We start from the raw sequence: 25,631 nt of genomic DNA on the forward strand, positions 1-25,631 counted from the left end.
AATGTTCTTACTGTAACTTAAATATAAAATAGCAGTGCGGTAAATACTAGTGTTTTCACACACGCACACTGACGTACTTTGTATATAAAATTAATATACTGATTAAAAGGTCTCCTCTGTCGGTGATGTAATCATTTAGGAATTACATGTATGCAAATTACATAATATCAAGCTTGACAATTCGACCTGCGTGAAAATAATCAGGGAGGGAGCGAATGATATTTAAGTATTATTTAACTTTTGATATCAATGATATATTTACCATTTAACTATAGATAAACGTGTGATTTGTAAGGTCATCTTATTCAGATTGAGTGTACCGTACATAAACTTCACTACCCACAATGCCTTTCGACGCATCCAGCACCCAACAGCAAACCCTTTGGAGTGAAACTCAAATCACGGGCGGGAGAAGACGGAGTCAGTCGGCTCGCCCAGTCGGAGCGGAGAGAGTTTGAAACAAAAAGTTTAAAATAGTTTTATTATCGTCGACTTACTTTTGAATTAGCGGAGTTTAAACGCTACATTTCTGTTTCTTGTTGAGGTGGAAGAGGAGGCACCCCCCAGTAACGGTTCCGAAGTGCGTTAACTAACGCTAACTAGCTACCTAAAGTCAACGTTTCCGAGGGGAGACGGGAAGTGATTCAACAGGTTTGTTCGGTTAAACCTGTCTAACTTCCTCACTGTGTTAAAAAAAAAAAAGTTCGTCTTTTTAACAAACTACGTTCCTCGTTTCCGTCTCTTTAATCTAGTTCTACCGCTGCACGTTATTCGATGGCCTCTTTGGAGGGCTCCATTTCCCTCCTCACGTCACAACCCCCAACCCTCACTGAAGTCCGTCTCGCGGACCGCTCTCTGCGATCTGTAGTTTTTACTAAACATCGCTGAATGCACTGTATTATACTTGTATGGTTATTTAATGTGAAGGTATTGTATTCATGTTTTCAGCAGTATCTTTGAATCAATGAGTCAAATAGTTATTTGCCAAGTCATTCGGCCAAATGTGAAAAAATACACATAAAAGCAGTAAAACCATTTAAACCATTTAAACACACCGAGGATTGCACCTTATTTAATTAATACGGTTGTTGCTAATGTGTTATTACAACAAGCAGCTGGCCATGTTGTAACATGTTAACTGTTAGTGTCTTTGCTACCCTCCCCTCACTATTTACTGTCTCAGTCTAGGGCTATCAGTTCAATCATTTATTCATTAGCCCAAAGTCACATTTCTGATACTGCCCCCAAAACAACCTTGAATCCTGAATGTTTGTTAAGCTATCAATGTTTAATAGATTACATTTCCATTGATTCACTTTCTAATGAGTGACTGCTCTGTTATTTTATGATTCAGCGCAGACATAATGAAGTTTCTTATCTCATAAGCATTTTGTTATTTGTCCATTCTTATTTAATATTTTTGTAATCTTAACTAGAGATGATTTTAAGCAGAAATACAAGTCAAACTAATGGCGTTCGCCTTCCTCCGCAGTTTAAAGATGATCATCAAGGGGCAGAAGCGCAAACATCCACCGGAGGACGTGGAGGTTTCCGACAGGAGCAGCCCGACCTGGGAGAGCCAGCGCCAGTTCATCTTCTCGGTCTCCCTGAACAAGTACCAGTGTGGCCAGGTGCTGCCTGAACCCAGCCTGCGGCGGTCTGTCCTCATAGCCAACACTCTGCGGCTGATCAGCGTGGAGGCTTCTATGGCGCCCTCTGTAGACATGGAGGTGTCACAACCGCCTTGTAGCTCTTCATCTGCCCTCCAGGAGAGTATTTTGACCGGAGGCGCTGCAGCAAAGCATCACTCTGCAGTGATGTATTCTGACAGCCAACCAGCTCTCGTCAGCTGCCCTCCGCTTTCTTTAGATTGCACGTCAAATTGCGCGACAAGTAGGTCTCCTGCAAACTGCAACTTGGGTACATTAAATGCCCCTCTGTCTGTTAAAGACGAAGATGAGGACTGGGGCTCGATGTCCACAGAGTCCGATTGCTCCCTCTCAGCTGCCATCTCCTCCATTCTCACCGCGCTGGACTCCATCCTTGATGGGGGCCCACAGGTAGCTCCACGTACACCTCTCAGGTCCTTGGAGAACCTGTCGGGGCCCTGCGATGGCGGAGTGGGGTGGGTGAAACAGCGAGTCAGAAGTTATTCGGGAAGCTGGGAGCAGCAGGTAGAGTCTAGCGATCTGTTCCAGGATATCGACACATCCCTGCTGGAGAGGGACATGGGTGTGCTTGGGCTCAGAGGCAGTGGAGGTGGATACCAGGCTGGGGATGACTTTTACCAGTATCTGCCGACTTTCTCCTATTCCTCCTCCCTCCACACCGCTTCTCCCTCTCTCTCAACCAGGATCTGAAGTGCCTGCCTTCGTTCTCCTCCTTCAGCCCATTGTCATCCTCACCTGCTTCTTCACCGTCTCTTTCTTAGACACTCATCTCTAGTCACAATCGAGGACATGGGGCTTTTTGTTTCACATGAAGAGTTTGTGTTTCTCCAGCAATAATGGAAGCCACAATGACAACTATCTGTAGGAAACCAGATACGTCTGTTTTCCTTTTTTAATGGCAATGCGTCATTGCGCAATGAACTGCTGAGAAGCATTTTACTACAGTGTCAAGTGTGATGGAGCTAATTGGAACAAGAGAAGGGAGGTGCGGTTAGAAAACAGGATTCACCCTAAAATGTGTCAATGGCACCACAGCTTCAAGTGATCCTGCGTTCACATTGAACATCCCAGTTCATCGGAGACTGAGAACAAAAAGCAGCCGATTATGTGCGGGTGTTGTGAGTAAAATGTTATTGTGGGTTCTGAGAGAATGTGGTGTATGAAGTAGAATATTTGAAATACTAATATTATAGGTCAAACTTCTGTGAAGAAATTGTTTAACCTCGTATTTATCAGCGAGTTAGAACAGGGGAGTGTATCAGGTGCTCAGAGACCGGGTCAGGATTTCAAACAGCAGGCGCACCCAGACAAAGTGCTCGTTAGTCTGAAAAGAAATCGAGTGATTTCAAATTTCATCCATCACTTTATCAAGTATAAATCAGCAAGCAGCAGGTGGAGGTACAGTACGATGACATTTCATATGCATCCTGCATTGGCAGTAAAGTACTCAGTGGAAACAAGATCACGACTAAAATCTAAATGCCACTCAACCACCTTCAGCCATGTCCCATCTGAAACTCAAAGTTTGGTGTGAAATGTTTTCCCTCTTGGTCTGAGTGCGGCTGCAGCTCAGGAAACAAATCGCCGTTCTGCGACGCACTGTCGCGCTCAGAAAGAGCATTTGCCGTCTTTTACAAGATGCTTTTATTCAAAGAGCGTCAACCGTTCTGAGATTGTGTGCAACACGTCCTCATGGGGTTTCTAATGCGCTGGTACAGAGTCACTGTTCAGTCACAGCCACTACGCGGCAGCTGGACAGATGTGGTGTTTGTGGCGGGTGCTTAGCATCATGCGGGGAGCAGCTGTTCACGCATCAGCAGCTCTGCTCGCAGATTACGTCTGGTTTACATCTGAATTATTGCACTTTTGTTAATATGCATTTCTTGTCTCTTGTGTTAAGCAATGGTAATATTGCTGGTCAAATTATTCCTTCCGAACCCCTAAAGTGGAGTCCTGTTATGTGACCCGTGTCAATGTGTTGTTGAAAAGAGAAAAACACTTTAGGAAACTTCACCAGCTATCCATGAAGGTCCAGCAGATGAAAGGAGAACCGGTTGGAGCGCCTGACGTCTGTCAGGTCTTTGGCCTCTCAGTTGCTTTCTGTGCAGAGGGCCGTTGGGAATAGCTGGGTCTCACACTATTTATAAATGGCATATTTTTGTTGATATGTAAGGTCATACCATGTTTGACAATTCTGTAATGCTATATTAATGTACCACTATGGCAGTCATTTTAATTTACTCATTATTTTCTAATATTTCATTTGGAGATTGAGGGCAGGATGCCCAGACACTGTATTTAGACTTTTCAGAAGACAAATGTCTTTATTTATAACGATGTTCTTAATAAAATGTTAAAATCAAGTCATGCTTTTTGAAATTATCTATTAATTACAAAAGATAGTACATTTTCCTGTTTATTTGACAGTTGCGGAAATACATGAGAAAAACTGATGTTTACTTCACATAAATAAATGCTGTCATCTGATGCGCTTCATTTAGGAACCTGAAGAAAAGCCGCAGCGAGTGTATTTAAAGAACCACGAACGTGAACGAGCAACACATGAAGGATTGCAGATCAAACACCCAAAACGAAGGATGACGGCATAATAATAATACAAGGAAAGGTTCTTTTAATTCACAGTTGTGCAATGTGAAAACATGTGAAACTGATGGTTCTACACAAAACATAAATACCTTGTGTTTACAGTACCAGGACATAAGCCTACTTCAACTTCAACTTCTAATCAGAAATGAAAAATAACTGCTGCGAATGTTAAAGTGCATTTAAGTGTTCCCGACGTCCAAAAATCTCACATAAGGTGCCATGTTTGACAAGTAACATGTGCTTTATGCATCGAGAATAAATCCTTCCTCACCGCAATGAAACACTTATTATTTACAGTCTTGTCGCTTCCTGTTCCGACCCTTTGACCCGGTGTGTCTTGGTCTTCTGGAGGTATAGTACCATGTAGCAGCACCCTAAAAAGGAGAGCGGCCAGGGGCCCCGTGTCCTGAGGCCACCCCAGTGCTGGTCCCTGGATTCTGTCTTCAAGGCCGACCCGGGCCAGCTGCCGCTTCTACACAGGAAATCCAAACACACCCCGAGTTTTAAACGGTCCACATTTGACGTCACCGATTAGGCTTTTCCAGATCTGTGTCATTTCACTGCAGTGGTGATCATTCAAGCTCATGAAGACGAAGTCAAGTGGTGAAGGCCAACCGAGGCTCTAACATATGGCTGGACGGTCCGGTCCACAGTGTGGAGGTGCTTTCCCCGTGATGTGCAGACGTGAAACATAAAAAGAAGGACCTGGGTGAAGAAGACAAAAGCAACAAATGAAGACAATAATTCAGATTCAGCCACCAGTCTGGATGTCAGGTGGAGCTTTTTTCTTTTTCCCTCATCATCTCTGCCTCCGCCCACAGCTCAGCTCGTGTTGATGGTGTTGTAGGAGGGCTGCGATCCGGGCTCCAGGGGCCTCATGTCCTCTTTCTCCGTGAGGAAAGCCTCGTGTCGGTCCTCCACGATGGGCTTCCGGTCGTCGTCCAGGTCGACCTCGCAGGGCGGCAGCTGCAAGAAGCTGGTCAGGCCGTGCAGGTCGGCCATTTTGTGGATGGTGCGCAGCAGGAGGAACATCATCATCAAGCCCACGAACAGGTAGACTGGGGGGAGGAGGCAGAGAGACGCGGTCATTCAGTCAACAGAACAACTGCAAAAGAAAGTCTTCATCTGGAGCCGACGTTTCATTATTTCTGAAAGAGTGGATGCATCAGGGTGTGTGTGTGTGTGTGTGTGTCCTCAAATAGAATAAAGACTGCATCAGCATCCTGTGAATGTGGCTGTGACGGCACGCATACAACAGATAGAAAAATGGCTTTTTTTCTGCCGTTTTGAGTTTTGGTCCAACTCCAAATAATGCTCGAACATTCCATCCACATATTTGAATAAGAAGGTCACAGAGTTACATCCAGGTGACTTTACTAAACTTATATTTCACTTGTTTTTAGGAACATTACTGTCTTACAAAGCGGCTGGGACAAGCTACAAGCTGAACATGGCGTTGACCATCGCCTGTGGGTGTGGCGACAGGTAGAACACAGCTGGTCCCACTCCGCCCTGACCTGGTCCGATTCTGACCAGGGGAAGTGAGATAATTGTATTTCAAGTACAAATCACATAAATATTGCCCATCTCTAATTATGACCCTTTCAAATAGGAAATCATGATCACTAAAAAGGGGATTTTTTTACTTCCTGGATTTCAGGATTTCCACTTCAGAATATTCATTAGCTCTCTCCATGCCTCGAAGAGGAGCGCCTTCGGCTTCTTTCTTTCGAGTTACTTTATTACACGACTAAACTGCAGGTCTGACGTTCAATCTCATAATCAAACCGCTGCGGGTTGCAGAGAATCTTTTTGCAGCTTTAAAGTGTTGCCGGAGACCGTCACCAGTTGGACTCAGACCCGTGATGAATGAAGACTAAATTGGTGACGATGCTGTCGGAACATGTGGTATTTTCCACAGAGCTGTTGTTTAAAGGTATATGCAGCATGCGTCACTTCTGTGTACAACATACACAAGTAGAGCAGGGCAGCTTTCAGGGCACAACCACCCCGCTGGGAGAGTTTCACTGGACGAGTCTCGCGACACAAGCTCAGAGACATTAAATGTCAGGAATAAGATAATCAAGTATGAAATGATATGGTTTATAAATGGTTGTTTTATTGGCACAATTGTGGAGAAAAGGCAGACCAGCATTAAACTACCATGTCGAACTCTAAATCTTTAATCGGAGAATGTGGCCAGAGAAATTAATATTAAAGTCTCACACGAACCTGGACTATCTCAGGGAATCCAGTTCCACCCAAAAGGAAAAAGGTGTCAACATTTGTTATTCCTGCTGCGAGCCACGCGGTTCTCTTCCGTCACATACACACTCACTACAACCGACTCGAAGGTCAGGCCCTGGACAATGGCCTCACGACACCAGCACGCCAACCCAGAGGCCTCAGCTCGACAACTCCACAGCGTACTGTGGGGGGTGTACAGGGGAAATACGGCGTAGCTTTTATCTGTCCACAGCGAGGACAGATAATAGCAGCTTATGATCACTTTTAATGGATCTGACAGACGGTGTGAAACCGACCAGCTTTTAATCATATGCAGCTTATATGCATACAAGCTATTTCAGGGTGTCATTTCCTTGTTCCGTTCGTTAATCATAAAAACAAAAGGCTGCATTCATTTCCAATGCGTTGTCCTAAATGTGTTTGTCAGATATTCGCTGTAGAGCTCTCCGACTGAGACCACAGGGGAATAAAACAACAGCAAGTCATTCGGATTCAATTCCAGAGGAAACACCCGGCACAGAGGAGGACACCATCAGGAGACGGCCAGGTCGCAATCTAAAACAAGATCAAAGGAACCACTGGGTTTTTAAATGAAGAACCACATGTACAGTTCACATCTGGAGCCCAAGTGGTTTACACTGACAAATTAGGGTTAGGGTTGAAAGATGACTCGCACTCTCATGTTATGAAAATTATGGACAAAAAAAAAATTTTAAATCGTGGATGCAACTGATCTGTTAACTAAGAGTCTACATCGAAGAGAGCAGATGTGCTTTGAGCTGAATTCTAACATCTGCATGATGAAACACACGGTGACCAGGTCATCATGGTCTCATTTTACCAAGTTGCCGTTTGTTGATTAGCATGAAAAGACAAATTCCCATCACCTAATACGATGATTGGGATTACTAGTATTCAATCACAAATTCTTTGTAAATTTGAGTGATGGTGGCACTACATGAAAACAATTATAATCAGGGAATCACTAGTGTGATTACAATTTATTCTGGAGGAGGATGTGAAATTGTGTGTCCCAAATGTTATGGCAATCCATCCAAGTTTGTCTTTTTGGGGATATTTCACACAAACTCCAAAAGATCTCATCCTCATGGTGGCGCCACAAGGGATCAATAGGATTCATCCTCTGGGGAACAGAAGTGTACACGATTTCACAGTAAGCCGAGACGATCGATCAACTAATCAATCCACAAATAAATAAATCATGACAAACCAGGTTCTCAAATGACCGGCCTTATTGCTTTCCTTGGTTATTCATCATTCTAAACCGAATCTCTGGGTTTTAGACTGTCGATTGAACACAACTAGGCTTCTAAAAACACATCGAGCTGGTAACTTTGGGTACACCATGAGTGCCGTTGACTCGTTTAAAAAATCGGTAAAAAGAAAGTTTAAAAAAAGATTCTTTGAAAAGCCACCGACGCTATAGAGATAATTTCAGATTCACTAGAACTGGCGGCAAAGTCTTATGGACACCGATGACAGTAGAGTGCATTTCACTTCTACAGAGAAAGGAGAAGCGGCAGGAGGTGATACTTCTCACATCGGAGGTGAGAATGAAGGCTGCATGCGAGGTCAGCTTCATCCCCCAAGAGAAGGAGACAAAAAAATAAAACGCACAAATAATCCTGGAAATATGTTGTTTTCCCCTTCAGTGACTTTCCCGACATATTTATTCTGTTTGGAAAAAAGACACAGACTACTTTCCTTCCGGAACAACAATATTGCTGCTTCATCATCTTTTCCCTCCAAAAGAGGAAGCAGATAAGAGCGTCACCTCTGGAGTCCACCCCCAAACGTCTTTGGGAAACTTCTCGTGCGAGTACCAACTCATCTGCAATCAGCACGGTGTGGGCACCACTGGAAACCTTCTTGTTTGCTCACTAAAGTCTGAGCTGGCGTGCGAGTCACTGTGTCCGGGATGGGGCGACACCTTCTTATCAAACATGGCCAAGCCCTAATAAGAGGAAGTGTGTGAGCCGCTCAGACTAAACAAGTTAACCATCAGAAGCCAAACAAACAAAGTCATGAAACTGAAGCAGAAAATTATTAACACACAACATTTAAAATGGACTTGTACAGCAGCTTCAACACAGCACGCCCTTTCACACACCTCCGCCTGCAGGAGCAATGTTTTGGGTTCCGTGTGTTTCCACCGATCGTCTGATTGAAAGACAGACCGCTCTATTGGCTGCGGTTTTTGGAAACAAGTTTAAAATACATAACTAGAAACACCACCTCCGCCAACCAGTGGAGTTGAGGCCAACGCCCATATTTGTCCAAAAGGTCATCATTTTATCCTATTTTGTCATTTGTGTGAAGTTGTCATAATTGTTATACAAATTATTGAGTTATGCTACTCTTGTGACATCAGTGACCTTTGACCACCAACATCTGACAAGTTCAAGCTTGAGCCCAAGTGAATGTTTGTGTCAAATTTGCAGACTTACGGACGGACAACCGGAAAATGTAATTGCCAGCACCGAGGAATAAAAACACGGTTTCCTTTCTGATCTCTACGGGGGACTCACCGATGACGGAGAGCTGGTACAGCTGCCGGTAATTCTGCTGGGGCTGTGTCGCCGGGACGAAATCTCCCAGTCCGATGGTGCACAGGGAGATGAAACAGAAGTAGATGCCGTCCAAGAACGACCAGGACGGCTCCAGCGCGCTGAAGACGGCCGCCGGCGTCACGAAGAAGCACAGCACCACCACGGCCAGCAGCAGCAGGAAGTGCACGACGGTGGCCACGCGAGGCTGCATGCCGCAGCGCTGCAGGTGGCCGACGGGCACGACGACCAGAGGGTGCATGATCCTCTGGACGCAGGCGGTAAGCACCAGCATGGTGAAGGGGACTCCGATCAGGGCGTAGAGGATGGAGAAGGCCTTGCCCGTGTCCGACAGGGGAGCGGTATAACCGTAACCTGTGGAAGAACAGGATGTTGGGAGGGAACAGACAAGAGGACCGGTAGAGTGACCATGGGGCAGCGGGCAGGTTCCTCAGCTTGACTCGATCAAATCATGTTTGTTGGAGCTATTTAATTTGACATTTGTATTTAGGTTTTATTGTAAAGTAATATTGATTATTTAGGTTATATTTTGATATGTTAGTCGTTTCTTATGATAGTTGTAGTTTAATATATTTAGTTTTAGGTTCACTGATTGGGTAACACCTGTGGTTATATGTAGAGGTGGGTACTGGGTAGGCACAGGACCAGCATGCACCTGGGTGGCCAATGATTTTTACCACAGCACAGAAAGGAAGTGTCAACATTTTGTTAGTTCTTTTTTGTTGGTTTAAGAAATAAATTATCAGAATAATAACAGGCGGAAATGGACATTAATTTATTTTGCATGCGTCAACACCGAAACCCACGGTGCATCAGTGGCGGTTTGATTAATAGTTTAGTTTGATTTCGTACGACAAATGGCCACTACAATGTTTGTATTGGTTGTCATGGCGCCGCACAAGGGCTCCCATGCACTTGAGCTTTCCTTATATTATTTTTTGTTACTTTGTTTTTACCCTACTGATTACCGTAGCAATCAGTGCACTACGGCAGCCAGACACGCCGAGCTTGTCGTGGTCTACCTGCCGTTTTGCCAGTTTCACCCCCGTGTGTGGGGACCAGCCACGGGGTCCATGTTGAGCAGACCTGCACAGCGGACATTGAGCCGTTAGCTGTTGGCCGAACTATCTGCCTCGGGAAATTCTCGCACGTTTTTGTGATAGCTGCGTATGTCCCGCCCTCTGCTAACGCTGAAGCGGCCTGTGACGTCATCCACTCAGCGACAAGCAGGCGGTTGACACAACACCCCAAGGCCCTCCTCCTTCTCTCTGGGGACTTCAATCATGCCCCTCCATCCTCCACTCTGCCCGCCTTCACCCAGTATGTCACACCAGAGACAATAAGACACTGGATCTCCTCTGTGCCAACACCAAGGAGGCATATTCATCATCACCTCTTCCTCCCCTGGGCAGATCTGACCACAACCTGGTGCACACCACCCGGAGATAAAGGCCCTCCTCAAGAAGAACAGGGTCTTTAGGACGGGTAACAAAGAGAATCTCAGGACCGTGCAGAGGGAGCTGAGGATGAAGATCAGGGAGGTAGATATCTACAGGACGAAGATGGAGGATCAGCTGCAGCAGAATGACATCAGCGGGGTCTGGAAGGGCCTCAAGGCGATGTCTGGGTTCAAGGGGCCCAACCAACAGCCTGAGGGGGACCGACAGAGGGTGAATGTCATTTCAGTCTCTACATGGTTGCGTTAACGCTTCTCCTCAGCTCTCCGCATTACAGACACACAAGATTCTTGGCGACTTGCCAGGTGTCTCTGAGTTCGGCGTTCCTGCTGTTGCCCTTCAAAACAAGAGCTCAACATTGAGCATTATTGAGTGTCCGTATCAAGTCTGCAACCCCGTTTTAATAGGAGGTGTAGTGGAAAGATCATTATTTAATGCTAAAATAATAACGCGTGATGACTCAGACATATATGCACTCGTTTGTTTTGCAAAGGTTGCACGTTATTGTTGTTTTGAAAAGATATGCAGTGTAAAACTCAGTAAAACCCCTTGCCAAATATTTGAACTGGTTTAGTCTTAAAGCATGAAACAGCTATTTATTACATTATAAGGACCCTAACCACACCAACTAGCTAATCTGTTGGGCTGCACCTGTTTTGACAAGCTCAATTAGCTTCTTTTCATACATGTTTACCAATTATTATTTTCTTTTTGCATTATGTGATCGCTATATTAACAATTAATTAGATTGTCCTTGCATTAGTTAAAGATTTCTTATACTGAATTTAATTGTCAAGCGTTGTTAAATGTTAACTTTTCCAAATTTTTTCTAGGTTGGCAAAAGCACCAACTATACAGTGGGTATGGAAAGTATACAGACCCTTTTAAATATTTCACTCTTTATTTTATTGCAGCCATTTGCTAAAATCAAAAAAGTTCATTTGATTTCTCATTAATGTACACTCAGCACCCCATCTTCACAGAAAAAAACAGGTATTTGCAAATTTATTAAAACCTAGGGGAAACACTGAATCTAATCCATCAATTGGGATCAAAGAGCTCCTTTGAGCATTATGTGAACTTAAATCAATCTCAACTCTTAATATATTTACCAAAGAAAACACAAGTGAACAATTAAAAACACTTGACATGCTCTGTATTTCAGCAAAATAGGTGGCTGTCAAAACTAATTTGCTTTCCGACGCGCGGGGGACTCGGCACACAAAATAAAAGCGGCTGTTTGTCGCGAAGCGATGCACAGCTGTGCAGAGTGCGATTGTTTGTCAGAAATCAAACGTTTCCGTCACAGTTGTGCGATGTGCATGTGGTTGCATTTAGGGCTGCAACAACGAATCGATAAAAATCGATTATTAAAATAGTTGGCAACGAATTTTATTATCGATTCGTTGTGTCTCGCGATTATTACGGCGCTCAATAAATCACGGAGTATAAAAAAAAAGTTGAGTTGAGCGCAGGGAGAGACGGAACGCTGCGTTGTGAGAGCCAATCAGCGCTGAGCTGCTCCTCTGTTGATGAATCTAATTGGCTGCTGCTGCTCGCGTGGCGCTGGATGCGGAAGTCATTCACGTAGCCGGAGACATTCACGGAGCTAAGTGCGCCTCCGGGTGACGTTATGACCCCAGACACCAGGGCGCTACATGTCACGACGTGTGTGGCATTTCCACAAGAGTATAACATAGAAAACGTGGTTATTTATTCCGTGGCGGATAGCGGAAAATATTTTTCCACGGAGAAAGGCAACGGAGATAAGCCACGACGCCACTGTGAGCGCTGCGCTGCGCGTGCAGTCAACATTTAACGGAGCAGAGCAGCGCGTGCGCTCTGATCGCTCTTTTAATGAAGTATCGATACAAAAAATATGCTAAATCACATCGTTTTTAACGTACGGGTACTTTGTTAGTATCGCTACACCGTGCAGCGTGACAGCAGCAGCAGATGTAGCGGACTAACATTCAAGCTAACCTAACTTCCCAAACACTGGACATCTGAACGCTGATTGGCCGAGACGCGACACGTCCCATCAAAGATGTTTTATTGCGAAAAGCACCACTTCACATTTTTTCCGCGTCTCACTGCAATCTCAACGGCAGCGGGCAGGGTGAACAAAATAATAAATCGTAACGCGTCTGATATTGTTCAGGGGGCGGGGCCACATGGGGACCACTGCTCAGGAGAGGAAAGCTGTCAGTCTGTTTGTGACGGTTCATCACCATGGTGACCAGTGGGTCTCCAGGACCTTTCCATGACTAAACCACATTTCCATGATTAAACATTTTGTGAAAACTGTCTATACGTGACAAAGTGAGAAGATGTAGTATTTAAAATAACTGAGAATTCCAAAGCATACCGTATATATACCGTGTAAATTAACATTTGAATAAAACAGATTTGCATTACTTTTCCAAATATTTTGGGATTTAATTTTTTTCAATTACTTTTCTAGGCCTGCTAATAGCCATTTAAAAATTCCATGACTTTACCAGGTTTTCCATGACCGTACGGACCCTGTTTTGAATAAAGGGTTGAAAATTAAAGTTTTTTTTAAAAATCCGATTAATCGATAAAATAATCAACCGATTATCAAAATAATCGCTAGTTGCAGCCCTAGTTGCATTGTCACCATGTAAAATGGGTCCAACGTATCTCAGCTCAACTTAAAGCCTGAAGGATACACGATTGCATGTTTCTATCCGGAGGCTAATTTAGAGACATGTAATCTATTTAGACACAGATCAGTTTCAGTAGCCAAAAAATTAATTGTTGAAATGACTTCCGCCTGACCACAATAAACTCCCTTAAACTGAATATGCAGATCCTTCCAGTTTCACTAACTTACTGTCCTTGTAGTTGTGCACAGAGCACACACACACAGCAATCCTATGCAATAAGGCAGCAGAACAAGGCTTGTGAATTACACTGTGCTGGTGTTCACTTCTGATTCTACCTGCAGATAAAGACTCAGATAGTCAACCGGCAGTTTGTTTGCCACCTGCGGGATCACCCGACTGCTCGACTTCTTTCTCTTGACAACCAAACATATTGACAATGAACGAAGTGCCACAAAAGGAAACACATGCAGCATTGTTAAAGAACGCCATGCGTCACATGAAAGCAAACTATAACACAAAAGGTCAAATGCGTTCTGCTTCACGGATTAGTTTGCATGTCCCCATGTGAGTGTCAGCGTGCCTGGGAATGTGACGGAGCGTTTTCATGCTACTTTGTTTAAATAGCATGGCAGCGTGCAATAAAATGCCTCCCGGAGCTTCTCAGTGTGGCGTTGCTGGCATGGCAGTACGTCGCTTCAGTCATGTCTCACCAGGTTCTGAATGCTGACCATTACAATTACGCAGCATTTAAGACAAAACACAAGGTCCAATACACATTCTAAAGCAATAATAATTACATATATGAAATGAGTTCGGAAATGTTTTTTTCGTACTCTATCTTTTTATATACACTTGTAAGTTTCCTCATACACTTTAAATACATATATATAATTATTCCATAATTATTTTGTTTCCATGTAATTTAACATCAAAGGCTTTCTGACGCTCTGGCCTGGCCTGTGTCAGTGTGTTTTGCCCAAACATCCCGTTTCAACAGGAATTCAGACCAGCTGGGAACATTTTGCAAGGATGACGTACAACAGGTACCACTGTTGCTGCCTCACGCGTTTCACCACACATGAGCAGTAGTCTAATGTGAAGCCAGGCATCGTTTTGAAACACAAACTTAAATCAATTTTACAAATTAGGTTTGGAGAATACTTGGAAAAACAAACTTACACTATTGCACTGGGTGAAAACGAAAGTCTTGCAAGTCCACAACAGATGAGCAAACTGCTCTGCTCTTCTTTGGACCACACCATCATTTGGTGGAATGACTGCAGACGGAGGTTGTCTCAGAGAAACTTTATTCAAGTGTTAATGTTTGGTTATCTGAGCTGTGCGGATAGACACATCTCTAGTTGGAAGTAAACAAATAATAAATTCTAGTTGGAAGGCACTCTTCATTCAAGAATATCAGAGTGCCACAGAACTGGTACATAATCAAAACTAACTAGAATAAAAAAAGGAATATTTGACACAAGTCATAAAACTCAACCTTTCTGAATAAAAATGTTTCGGGCCAGTCTTAAAGGAGTGCCGTGTCTGTGTGGCCCTGAGGTGGGCGGGGAGACTGCTGAGCAGAGGGCCCGGTCGCCCATGGAGCGGAGCCTGGTGTTGGGGACCCCAAAGAGCGAGCTGAGGGTGCGGTTGGAGGTTTGGAGAGTAATGAGTTCTCGTAGGTAGGGAGGTGCATGTCCATTTCTGCATTCATGGGTGAGTAGTAGGACTTTGTAGTTAATCCGGAATGAGACAGGAAGCCAGTGGAGAACGGGTGTTAAGTGCTCATACTCTCATCAGGATCCTGGCAGCGCTGTTTTGGATGTATTGCAGTTTTTGGGATGTTCCTGCCAACTACACAGCAACACAAAATGGGACTCCGGCGACTTAGTATTCAACTTGTATAACATTAGGAGTCTTGAGAGAAAATGTCTCATTTCCGCTCCATTACTGAATGAACACTCGCATTTTCAAAACTCCACTCCCCCGCTTGTCACACGTTCTCCGAGCCCAAGGCGATGAAGAACCCCTCCAGTGACCACAGAAAGCCACAGGCAGACGTTTTACAACCGTTCTGAGAAGTGCTCCGAATGATGAGCAAACTAAAAGTGAAGAGCAAAATCATTCCTGGAATATGGCTCCAGTTTGAAAGCTTCAACGCAAAACAATGAGATGAGAGTTGTACATTTCTTGGGCTCAGCAACACAAGACATTCATTTCCAGACAGACATACCGAAACGTACATAAACTTTACACAACTGTCGGCAAGAAGGTAAGCAAAAGGAAGTGTGATGGATCAATTCCTTGTTTGTTAATGTAATTGTATAACGCTCGAGTAACTGATTCCACTCTCCCAAACTGCTTCGATGTGGTATTAAACAGCATATCTTTGAATCTTCTTCTTCTCAGGTTTAGAGCTCAGCCAATGAAGTGATATCCCATGAAAATGACAAGGCTGTTTAAGTTGGTCGTTGTGCAGGTGTGTGAATGAATAGTTTAGGGTCACCGAGACATTACGGCAGATGTCTATGGTCGAATGAACAGAAATTATCTCTTCACTGAGAAGTAAAAGAGGAAACCTATTTCCCCCCGGGCTGTGTCTAGGCACCTAATCTCAGGAAGTCAAACAGCTAACACTTGTCTCTCACTCCCATGACACGTGGACAACAAAGAAAGAAAAGTATTGGCCTGGTGATGTCTATATTCTGTTTAAAATGCATGACATTACGTTATATTATATTTGAACCTCTGCATTCAGTTACAGTCGTTTTCTCATTAGTTGTGTGGCTAAAACGTGACTTTATCTGGCTGGTGTGTGTGTACCGTTTAGTGTGCACAAACTCACCGACGGTGGTGACCAGAGTGTTGGCGAAGAACATGGAGGACACCAGGTCCCAGTTGGAGGCGACGGAGGCGCTCCCGAGGACGGAGACCCCGTACTTGTTGGCCGTCAGCACTTTGAGCAGAAAGCGCTCGAGCGACGCGGCGTTGACGCAGCTCTGGTTCAGGAACTCCTGCTTCAGGGCGTCCACGTCCTGCCGCAGCTTGTCCTCCACCGGCCGCTCGACGCTGGAGAAAACGAGCGCTCCCAAGACCAGGTAGATGACGTAGAACAGCACGAAGCAGGTAAGCAGCAGCCACGACCTGCACACCGACTGCATGGCTCGTTTTGTTTGTGTCGCGTTGGTTGTGTCACCGGGGCTTTCCTCTCCGTCCGTGTCGCCGCTTTCCTCTCTCTCTCCTTTTCTTCCCTTCTTTTCTGTGTGGGAACTGATTTTTTTTCTTTTGGGGGGGCTGTCCCAATTGAACTTGAACCCCTCCTGCTGAACGCATCCTCCTCCCATCGGAGGGGTGTGGTCAGCTCCGAGACGCCTGGAAGTCCGGCATCCTGGATCCTGGAAACCACCCAGGCACAACTTTAATAAAGCGTTGTTTGACAAAAGCATACACAATTACTTGTGTTACGTGTACTGGTTTTTAAGACGTTTGTCGAAATAACCAGATTGTCTTAACTTGGAAATATATATATTTTGAATGCATAATTATTCATGTGTTCACTTAACAATTAGGTGATAATAAGTTAGTGTAACTATATATATTTGAATCACATCGCATGTCGAAATATTCTGCGGTATTTTATTCAGTTCTAAATAAGCTTGTGTGCGTTTTGAAAGACTTATTTGGTCAGAGGCAATAACAGTTGAGATAACAAAAGCTCTCCATTTGTCGCTGGCACAGAGAGGCATTAAAACACTTCCTTGTGGAGCAGTTTCAGTTTTTTTCTGTGTCTCCTTCACATGATGATTCAGTGAAAAAGGAAAGGAGAGGTTGCCACCCAAACCATTGCAAGAACAGCGATCGAGGGAACAGAAGTCCTGGAAACCCTGGATGTGCCAAGAGCCTGTGCTTTGTTAATGCTGCTGATATACGACTGAAATACGACTCATAAAAAATGCTGATGAGAACCTTGATGAGAAATGCTTCTCAAACTAGATGGAATGAAGCCCTGGATATTCACACACTTGTTGAGGCTAAACTGTGAGTTCATTGGGTCCAACGAGATAACGTATTGCAGTTTTAGAGGATGTAGTAATGTTGGTATTGAGTTATACACTCAGTCTCCTCAATATAGATGGGGTGCACACACCATTTGAAGCACCTCGGTACAATACACTACAATTTCACAAGGAGCACAAACTACAGCCGACAGTGGTCATGAAGTTGAGTCAAGGCTATGAATGACATATGAACAAAGCCCCTCTGAAAACCTTCATAATACAGATTGTAACTGGAAAAGTTTCCAGGTGAATAGGGTAAACAAACAACTAACAGATATCAACTTGAAACTTCCCCAATCGGTTACTTCAATTTTTTTATCGCAAGTTTTCTGAAATGAATGCTTAAATATGCAAATGAGGCATTATTTTGAGGTACGTTGTGATAAATTTAGGAGAAATCTATGCAGGAAAAGTGGAAAACACACCTAATTGTGCATTTTGGATATTGTCTTTCCACTTCAGTGTGAAAGACAACATGTTAAGGTAAAGTCCTGTTTTAAAGACATTTTCTATCCTAATGAAATGAAAAATAATCCTTTAACTGATTAACATTTCTTTCACAGAGTCGCCCAACATTATGAGAATCTTGATTTCCCCCCCTTTAATTTGTCCAAAGATGACCTTGCTTGTCTTATATTAAGCTCATCCAAAACAAGGAAGGAGATGTGTCACGTCGGGCCTCTGTCTTTGTTTGAGTTGCAGATCGGTGCATATGTGCTGCATGTGTAAAATCTGATGTATCTTTTCAGTGGAGAGCTCCCATGATGTCCATGGAAAATCATGCCCGTTGAAAATCTTTTAGGCCATCTAAATGATTTTCCACGGGCTGTGAATGTCTTTCTGCTGCACAAACACAGAGCTGTTGCAAACATTTTCCTGAAAATGGCAAACTTTATGGATGTTTAAGTCTAAAGGTTTAAGTGAGGGCAGCTCCAGAGTGAGTCTGTGTGTATGGGCCAGTGTGGCAGCGGGGTGTGCGGAAGCACAGCTGCAGAGTAGGTGAAGCGGGGGTGTGGCTCGAGGAACGGTGCCGGAGTGGCAAAGTGGCCTCAGCTGCACCCAATTAGGATCTATTTTGTCTCCTATAGAGCGTATTCACTCACGTGACCACAACAAACTCTGGCGGCCATGTTGGGGTCCCACCACGGCATTGTTTTGCTTGTTTGTATGCCGCTCTTCTTTAGAAATGACCATTATATCCTGAAGGAGACACAATTTCAGTTCAAAACGGTGTGCCTTGCGATTATACTGTGCCTCATTGTTGGATGTGGGACTAATGATTCAGAATATGGGTTTATCAGCTCAACAAGAGGCTATTACTTCAACTTCAATCCTAGTTAGCAGGTCCGTCTTTCAATTGGAGGATCGGCGGTTCAATCCCCGACTGCTAGACTTAGTCGACGTGTCCTTGAGCTAGATACTTAACCTTGAATTGCTCCCTGTAGCTGTGTCTGATTGTAAGTTGCTTTGGAATGTAACGTAATATAAATCTTCAGACGTTCGAGTGGCGTCGATCGACTCAGCGAGAGAAGGCAGAACCATTCCGTCGAGCCGAAAGAAAGTTCGACTTAAATTCCACCTTACATGATGCTCAACATGCTCGGTTAACTTGCCCCTTCTTGTTTTAGTGGGGCAGATAACTGTAACAATCGTTCAAAAGTGGATACAAGCACCAAATTTGGTATATGTATCCCTCTGGGGTCATTAATTAAATAAAGAACGTTAGCCACTTACATTTAAAAAATGGCCGCCATTTTCCAAGATGGGCGCCAATTTTGCTGCTTGACAGACATATTCTGCCACAGAATTGTACCCATGGGACATATTTTTATATTTTTACCATTAAATCCTCTATTATTTGCCCTGGGAACATCAATAATGTAAAAAATCTTAATGATTGAGGGTCTTTTGGTGACATCTCTAGTAAATAACATGGAAAAAGACAGAAAAATGATTTAATATAAAGAATGTTTAATAAACAGAATGTATCATGTTATTGAGGAGGTTAGATCTATTTTGTTTTTCTGAGACATCTAAAATGTTTGAAAGTTCATTGCAGTTCTTTCGAGTCCAGACACCTACTGCACTTTGCCATTGTCTGCTGGGGGAGCAGCATCGGAGCCGGTGACACCAGCCGTCTTAACAAACTGGTTAGGAAGGCTGGCTCCATCATCGGCTGCCAGCTGGAGCACCTGGAACAGGTGGTGGAGAGGAGGACGTTGAAGAAACTTGTGTCCATATTGGACAACCCGGACCACCCTCTCCACCACCTCCTACAGGGACAGAGGAGGACTTTCTCCAGACGTCTCCTCACGCTCCGCTGCCACAAGGACAGATACAGGAGAACATTCCTGCCGGCGGCTATGAGGCTCTACAACAGATCACCTCTTGCCAGATCATAGTGCAATAACTACACACATTTCATTTATTTACACTACACACATACACACACATTTCATTTACACTACACACATACACACACTTTGCATTTTGCACACTGTCTATATTTAATATTTTTATATTTAATTTAACTTGTCATGAGTATTGTGTATTGTGTATGCATATATGTTATACATATACATATATATTTTATTTTATATTTTACTTTGTATACTCCTATATCTTTCATCCCTGTTTTTTATATTTTATTTTTTATTTTTGTGTGTTTAGTTTATTGGTGCTGCTACTGTGACGACAAATTTCCCCTTGGGGATTAATAAAGTATATATCTATCTGTCTATCTATCTACAGCTGCACAGAGCTGTACAGAGCTGTACAGGTAAGACCAAACTGGTAACATTTGCATCTTCCTTTGCATTCTACCTTGCATCCACATTTGGTCAGCTGCTGGCAACTCTCTGCTATTGGTGATAGCTCTGTCCAGAGGACCTGCCACTGATCATCTTTCTTGGTCCATCCCCACTCAGAAGGACTCTCTGGTTCTGGTTGAAATGCTGTTGCCTGACTCCAAATGCAGCCTGCCTGGTAGGCTGCACGCTTTACATGCTGAAGCAATGCTGCTTTAGTCGGAGGAATGGCTTCGTATGACCGCTGTTTTCTAGCAAACAAGTCCAACCTGGCATCATCCACTCCTGCTGCTTCACTGGATTTGTCATACATCATGACCACAAACCTTTCTAAAGTCTTCAGGTCACTGTCATCTATTCTTGGTGGATAGTGGCTGAGTTTGGTCAAGACTTCAGAGGCTTCATCAAATACACCCCACGTTTGCCAAGCAGTCTTCTTCCCTTTGCCACGGAAGGCTGAAACAACATCACAGCCTGTAAAGGCATGGAAGAAAAGGATTCCTCTTCTCCTCTCTCTTCAGGGTTCCGTGTACAGGGGTCCGTGCTCCGGGGTCTGTGTACCGGGGTCTGTGTACCGGGTCCGTGTACAGGGTTCCGTGTACCGGGGTCCGTGTACCGGGGTCCATGTACAGGGTTCCGTGCACCGGGGTCGGTGTACCGGGTCCGTGAACCGGGGTCTGTGTACCGGGTCCGTGTACAGGGTTCCATGTAGAGGGGTCCGTGCTCCGGGGTCTGTGTACCGGGTCCGTGTACCGGGATCTGTGTACCGGGTCCGTGTACAGGGTTCCGTGTAGAGGGGTCCGTGCTCCGGGGTCTGTGTACCGGGGTTTCACTGCTGCAGCGCCGGGAGCGAACCGATCGTGATCGCTCGCAACGGTGAAAAAAAAATAACGGCACTTTTTAATGTTCTTTCTTAAACTGGTCAAAGTAAAGTGGGTATTAACACACAGAAGACGTTATAATTAAAATAGAAACTGACAAGATTAACAGAGGAATTGCAAAAACTCTCTGGCTACTCATTTATGAGAACTTCCAAATTATTAAATGTTACTTTTCCCAAGATTCTCAGCGGTACGCAGTAAATTACTGTGAAAAGAAACACTTGACCGTTAGGATCATGGAAGCAAGCATTATAACTCCCAGAATGCATTGCTTTTACAGCATTATACAGCCCCCTGATCGCAAGTTCCCCAATCTGCCACTGTACATACGGCTAAATGTATTGCATTGTCGTTGTTACATCCTGTTGCATGACATCAGAGTTTGATATTGTATGTATATTCGACGATAGATGAAGCATGGTTATGAGCAGATGTTTGATCATCTCACAGGCTTATGAAAGGGTGATCGGGCTGCCAGTGACTGTTATTTAAACAACAATTATATAGAACAATACAATTATATATCTGCTATATATATAATACTTTATACCAGTGGTTCTCAAATAGTGTTAAAGAAAGGCATTCCACGGGGTATGTGAGATTTGTAAAAAATATTAATTAAAATTATCAGCGATAAAAAAAATCCTTTCAAAATGGTTATTTCATGAATATTTAATAAAATGTAAGTTTAAGATCATAAACTAAATTTTATCTTTTCTATATTAAATCAGACACTCACGGCCCGGCGCTGTGTATCCATCACAGTCAACGAAAAAAGTACGAGAACCACTGCTGCATACAATAGGCCAGTAAAGACATTACAATTTTAAAAAATAAATACAAAATTTGAAAAATTTGGAATGCAGAGTTGACTGATCACATGATGAGGTTACATGATCATGTGCTGATGTTCCAGACCGAACATTCTGAACCGATGTAGGAGACAGAATTGTGTGCTTGTCTCTTTAAATTATTTGATGGCTTTGTGCCTATAATGTGAGGACACTTCGATGGCATCATCAGATCAACGCCACTAAATCGTGCAAATAGCCCCAATGAAACTGGACTGCCTCTGTTCCACTCTACTCATCTTGATTCATTTATGAAACATTTGATAGACACGATGACGTCCCAATCATCAGCGATCGTCCCTTTTACAGTCAAGAAGCAAGAAATCATCACCAACAAGTCCACACAATATCTCGTGAAGGACTTCATCGGAGAAGGATGTTTTGGAAAAGTTGCCAGGTGCATTAACTTACAAACATCCGAAACAACAGCCATCAAGATCTTTCAAGACATCGGAGATCACAACGCAGAGGTCAAGATGTTGGAGCGACTGCGGACTCTTGACCCAGAGAAGAACAACCTTCTGGAATACATCGACAGTTTCATCGTTCAAGGTGTTCCCTGTCTTACTTATTTTTTGGCCAGGACATCTTCTCTGGCAAATCAACATACAATAGCATGAAGACTGTTTGCAAACTACTCGGTCAGCCAGAGGACCACCTCCTGGATGCCGGGGGCTACACCTGGCAGTTTTTCGAAAAGGAATACTGCGCTCCCGGTAAATCAGCATGGAGACTGAAAACCCCAAGAGAGTTCGCAAATGCAACCGACGTCTGGCCCAGCACTGCAGGATGGTGCTTTGACACCTGTGGAAGTTTGAAAGACGCAGTCAAGTCCTTCTCACTTTCATCGGACGCTACAGAGATCAAAGACACAATGGCATTTTTCAACCTGCTGGAGCAGTTGCTCTGTCCAAATGCCGAGAGGAGAATCACACCTGCACAAGCCCTCAAACACGATTTCATCACGATGTGTCACATGACGGACCGCATGAACACAAACTCATACGTGCAAGCTGCCTATGAGCTGATGATCATCTCCCCACCGTACGACCTGGATGAATACGAGAACGCTCTCGTCGATTCCCCCAGTGATCAGCAATCAACCCACTCAATCAAAGCCTCAGGCAGAAACAACCCTGAGGATGGGGACACAGGTTCCAAAGAGAACACGTGTGATCCTTCAAAGGCCAATGAGCCGATTGAGTCAGAAAAAGAAACCTTCTTCAATGGTTCCACCCAATATCAGGTGCTGGGCATACTTGGAGAAGGGTGTTTTGGTAAAGTTGCTAAATGTGTCAACTTAAAGACCACCGAAACAATGGCTATAAAGCTATTTAAAAATGATGCTGATCACAAAGCAGAGGTCAGGATGTTGGAGCGACTGAGGGCACTTAACCCAGACAAGAACAACCTGTTGAAATACATCGACAGTTTCAATGTTCAAGGTGTTCCCTGCGTGACTTTCGAGATACTCGACACCAGTCTCTGGGATTTTGTGATTCAGAGACGGACGCCACTGACTCCAAACGAGATCCGTCCCATAGCATGTCAGCTACTGGTGGCCTTCAAAGCCCTGAAGCGCATTGGTCTCATGCACACAGACCTCAAACCTGATAATGTGATGCTGGTCAATCACAGGGAGGAGCCCTTCAAGGTCAAACTAATCGACTTCGGTTTGGCCATGCCGGCCTCCGAAGTCAAGCCAGGTATGATCATGCAACCTATGGGGTACAGGGCTCCAGAGGTGGACTTGGGCCTCCCCATATGTGAAGACATCGACATGTGGGGACTGGGATGTACCCTGGCCTTCTTATATTTTGGCCAGAACATCTTCTCTGGTACATCAACATACGACAGCATGAAGACCGTTTGCCATCTACTCGGTCAGCCAGACGACCACCTCCTGGATGCCGGGAGAAACACCAAGCAGTTTTTCACAAAGGAATACTGCGCTCCCGGTTATTCAACATGGACACTCAAAACGCCAAGAGAGTTCACAAATGTAACCGGGATCCGACCCAGCACTGAGGGATGGTGCTTCGACACCGTCGGAGGCTTAAGAGATGTAGTGAAGTCCTGCTCGACGAACCATCTCGAAGTCGAAGACACACTGGCATTGGCCAACCTGCTTGAGTGGTTGCTCTGTCCACATGCAGAGCTAAGAATCACACCTGGAGACGCCCTCAAGCACGACTTCATCACCATGTGTCGCATGACCACCAGCATGGACACAAGCGCTTATGCGCAAGCTGCCTATGAACTGATGGCCGTCTCCCTCCCCAAATGAAGGGGGGGGGAGGGGGTCCAGGTTATGTGAGTTAGTCTGTTCAAGGAAAGAGTAGTTGATCTACTTTTCCTGACTAATTTACATAACCTCTCCATCTTTTTTCTAGGCCAGCTCCCCCTGTGTGATTTAGATCTAGATGATCTATTTTCTGCGGGGGGTCCAGGTTATGTGAGTTAGTCTGTTCATGGAAAGAGTAGTAGATCTACTTTTTCCTGACTAATTTACATAACCTGTTGGTGGTGGCGGGGGGGGGGGGGGGGTCCAGGTTATGCGAGTTAGTGTGGGCAAGAGTAATTGATTTACTTTTTCCTGACTAATTTACATAACCTGGTGGTGGTGGTGGGGGGGGGGGGTCCAGGTTATGTGAGTTAGTCTGTTCATGGAAAGAGTAGTAGATCTACTTTTTCCTGACTAATTTACATAACCTGTTGGTGGTGGGGGGTCCAGGTTATGCGAGTTAGTGTGGGAAAGAGTAATTGATTTACTTTTTCCTGACTAATTTACATAACCTGTTGGTGGTGGGGGGGTCCAGGTTATGCGAGTTAGTGTGGGAAAGAGTAATTGATTTACTTTTTCCTCACTAATTTACATAACCTGGTGGTGGTGGTGGGGGGGGGGGGGGTCCAGGTTATGTGAGTTAGTCTGTTCATGGAAAGAGTAATTGATTTACTTTTTCCTGACTAATTTACATAACCTGGTGGTGGGGGGTCCAGGTTATGCGAGTTAGTGTGGGAAAGAGTAATTGATCGACTTTTTCCTGACTAATTTACATAACCTGGTGGTGGGGGGGTCCAGGTTATGGGGGGGTCCAGGTTATGTGAGTTAGTCTGTTCATGGAAAGAGTAGTAGATCTACTTTTTCCTGACTAATTAACATAACCAGGTTATGCGAGTTCGTGTGGGAAAGAGTAATTGATTTTCTTTTTCCTGACTAATTTACATAACCTGTTGGTGGTGGCGGGGGGGGGTCCAGGTTATGCGAGTTAGTGTGGGAAAGAGTAATTGATTTACTTTTTCCTGACTAATTTACATAACCTGGTGGTGGTGGTGGGGGGGGGGGGGTCCAGGTTATGTGAGTTAGTCTGTTCATGGAAAGAGTAATTGATTTACTTTTTCCTGACTAATTTACATAACCTGGTGGTGGTGGGGTCCAGGTTATGCGAGTTAGTGTGGGAAAGAGTAGTAGATTTACTTTTTCCTGACTAATTTACATAACCTGGTGGTGGGAGGTCCAGGTTATGCGAGTTAGTGTGGAAAGAGTAATTGATTTACTTTTCCTGACTAATTTACATAACCTGGTGGTCGGGGGCTCGCGCGAATCGCCACCTTAACGTGGTGGAGGAGTTTGAGCGGCTCAGTGATCCTGGGAGCTATGATGTCGGGGGCCCTGGTCGGGTTTCCCAAGGCAGATAGGTCTCGGAGGAGAGTCCAGACTAAGAGCGATTCAAAAAACTGATGGATAGCAGCCAATGGAGTTTAGCTACCTCGCCTGGACAAGGGAAACCCGGGCACCCTTCTGGACCCATGAGGGGAGCTCGCCGGCGAGGTC

At 44.4% G+C, this 25,631-nt stretch overlaps 2 protein-coding genes across 2 annotated transcripts; one reads left to right on the top strand and one right to left on the bottom strand.

Annotated features, from left to right (window-relative positions):
- On the top strand, nucleotides 1-4,033 carry sertad3 (SERTA domain containing 3). Its single transcript, XM_056441653.1, is given in 3 exon segments — nucleotides 1-651; nucleotides 1,493-2,316; nucleotides 2,319-4,033. Coding segments are annotated over 2 exon segments (930 nt in total). The 5' UTR covers nucleotides 1-651; nucleotides 1,493-1,499; the 3' UTR covers nucleotides 2,432-4,033.
- A 252-nt stretch (nucleotides 4,034-4,285) lies between these two features.
- kcnk6 (potassium channel, subfamily K, member 6) lies at nucleotides 4,286-16,414 on the bottom strand. The gene is made up of 3 exons (XM_056441652.1): nucleotides 16,045-16,414; nucleotides 9,074-9,466; nucleotides 4,286-5,335 (listed from the first exon to the last, which is right to left on the bottom strand). The coding sequence occupies exons 1-3, from the start codon at nucleotides 16,358-16,360 to the stop codon at nucleotides 5,100-5,102; spliced, it is 945 nt and encodes a 314-aa protein (XP_056297627.1). The 5' UTR covers nucleotides 16,361-16,414; the 3' UTR covers nucleotides 4,286-5,099.
- Nucleotides 16,415-25,631: the final 9,217 nt, after the last annotated feature.

This window comes from Pseudoliparis swirei, chromosome 20 (assembly GCF_029220125.1).
Source record: "Pseudoliparis swirei isolate HS2019 ecotype Mariana Trench chromosome 20, NWPU_hadal_v1, whole genome shotgun sequence".
In the NCBI taxonomy this organism is placed as follows: domain Eukaryota; kingdom Metazoa; phylum Chordata; class Actinopteri; order Perciformes; family Liparidae; genus Pseudoliparis; species Pseudoliparis swirei.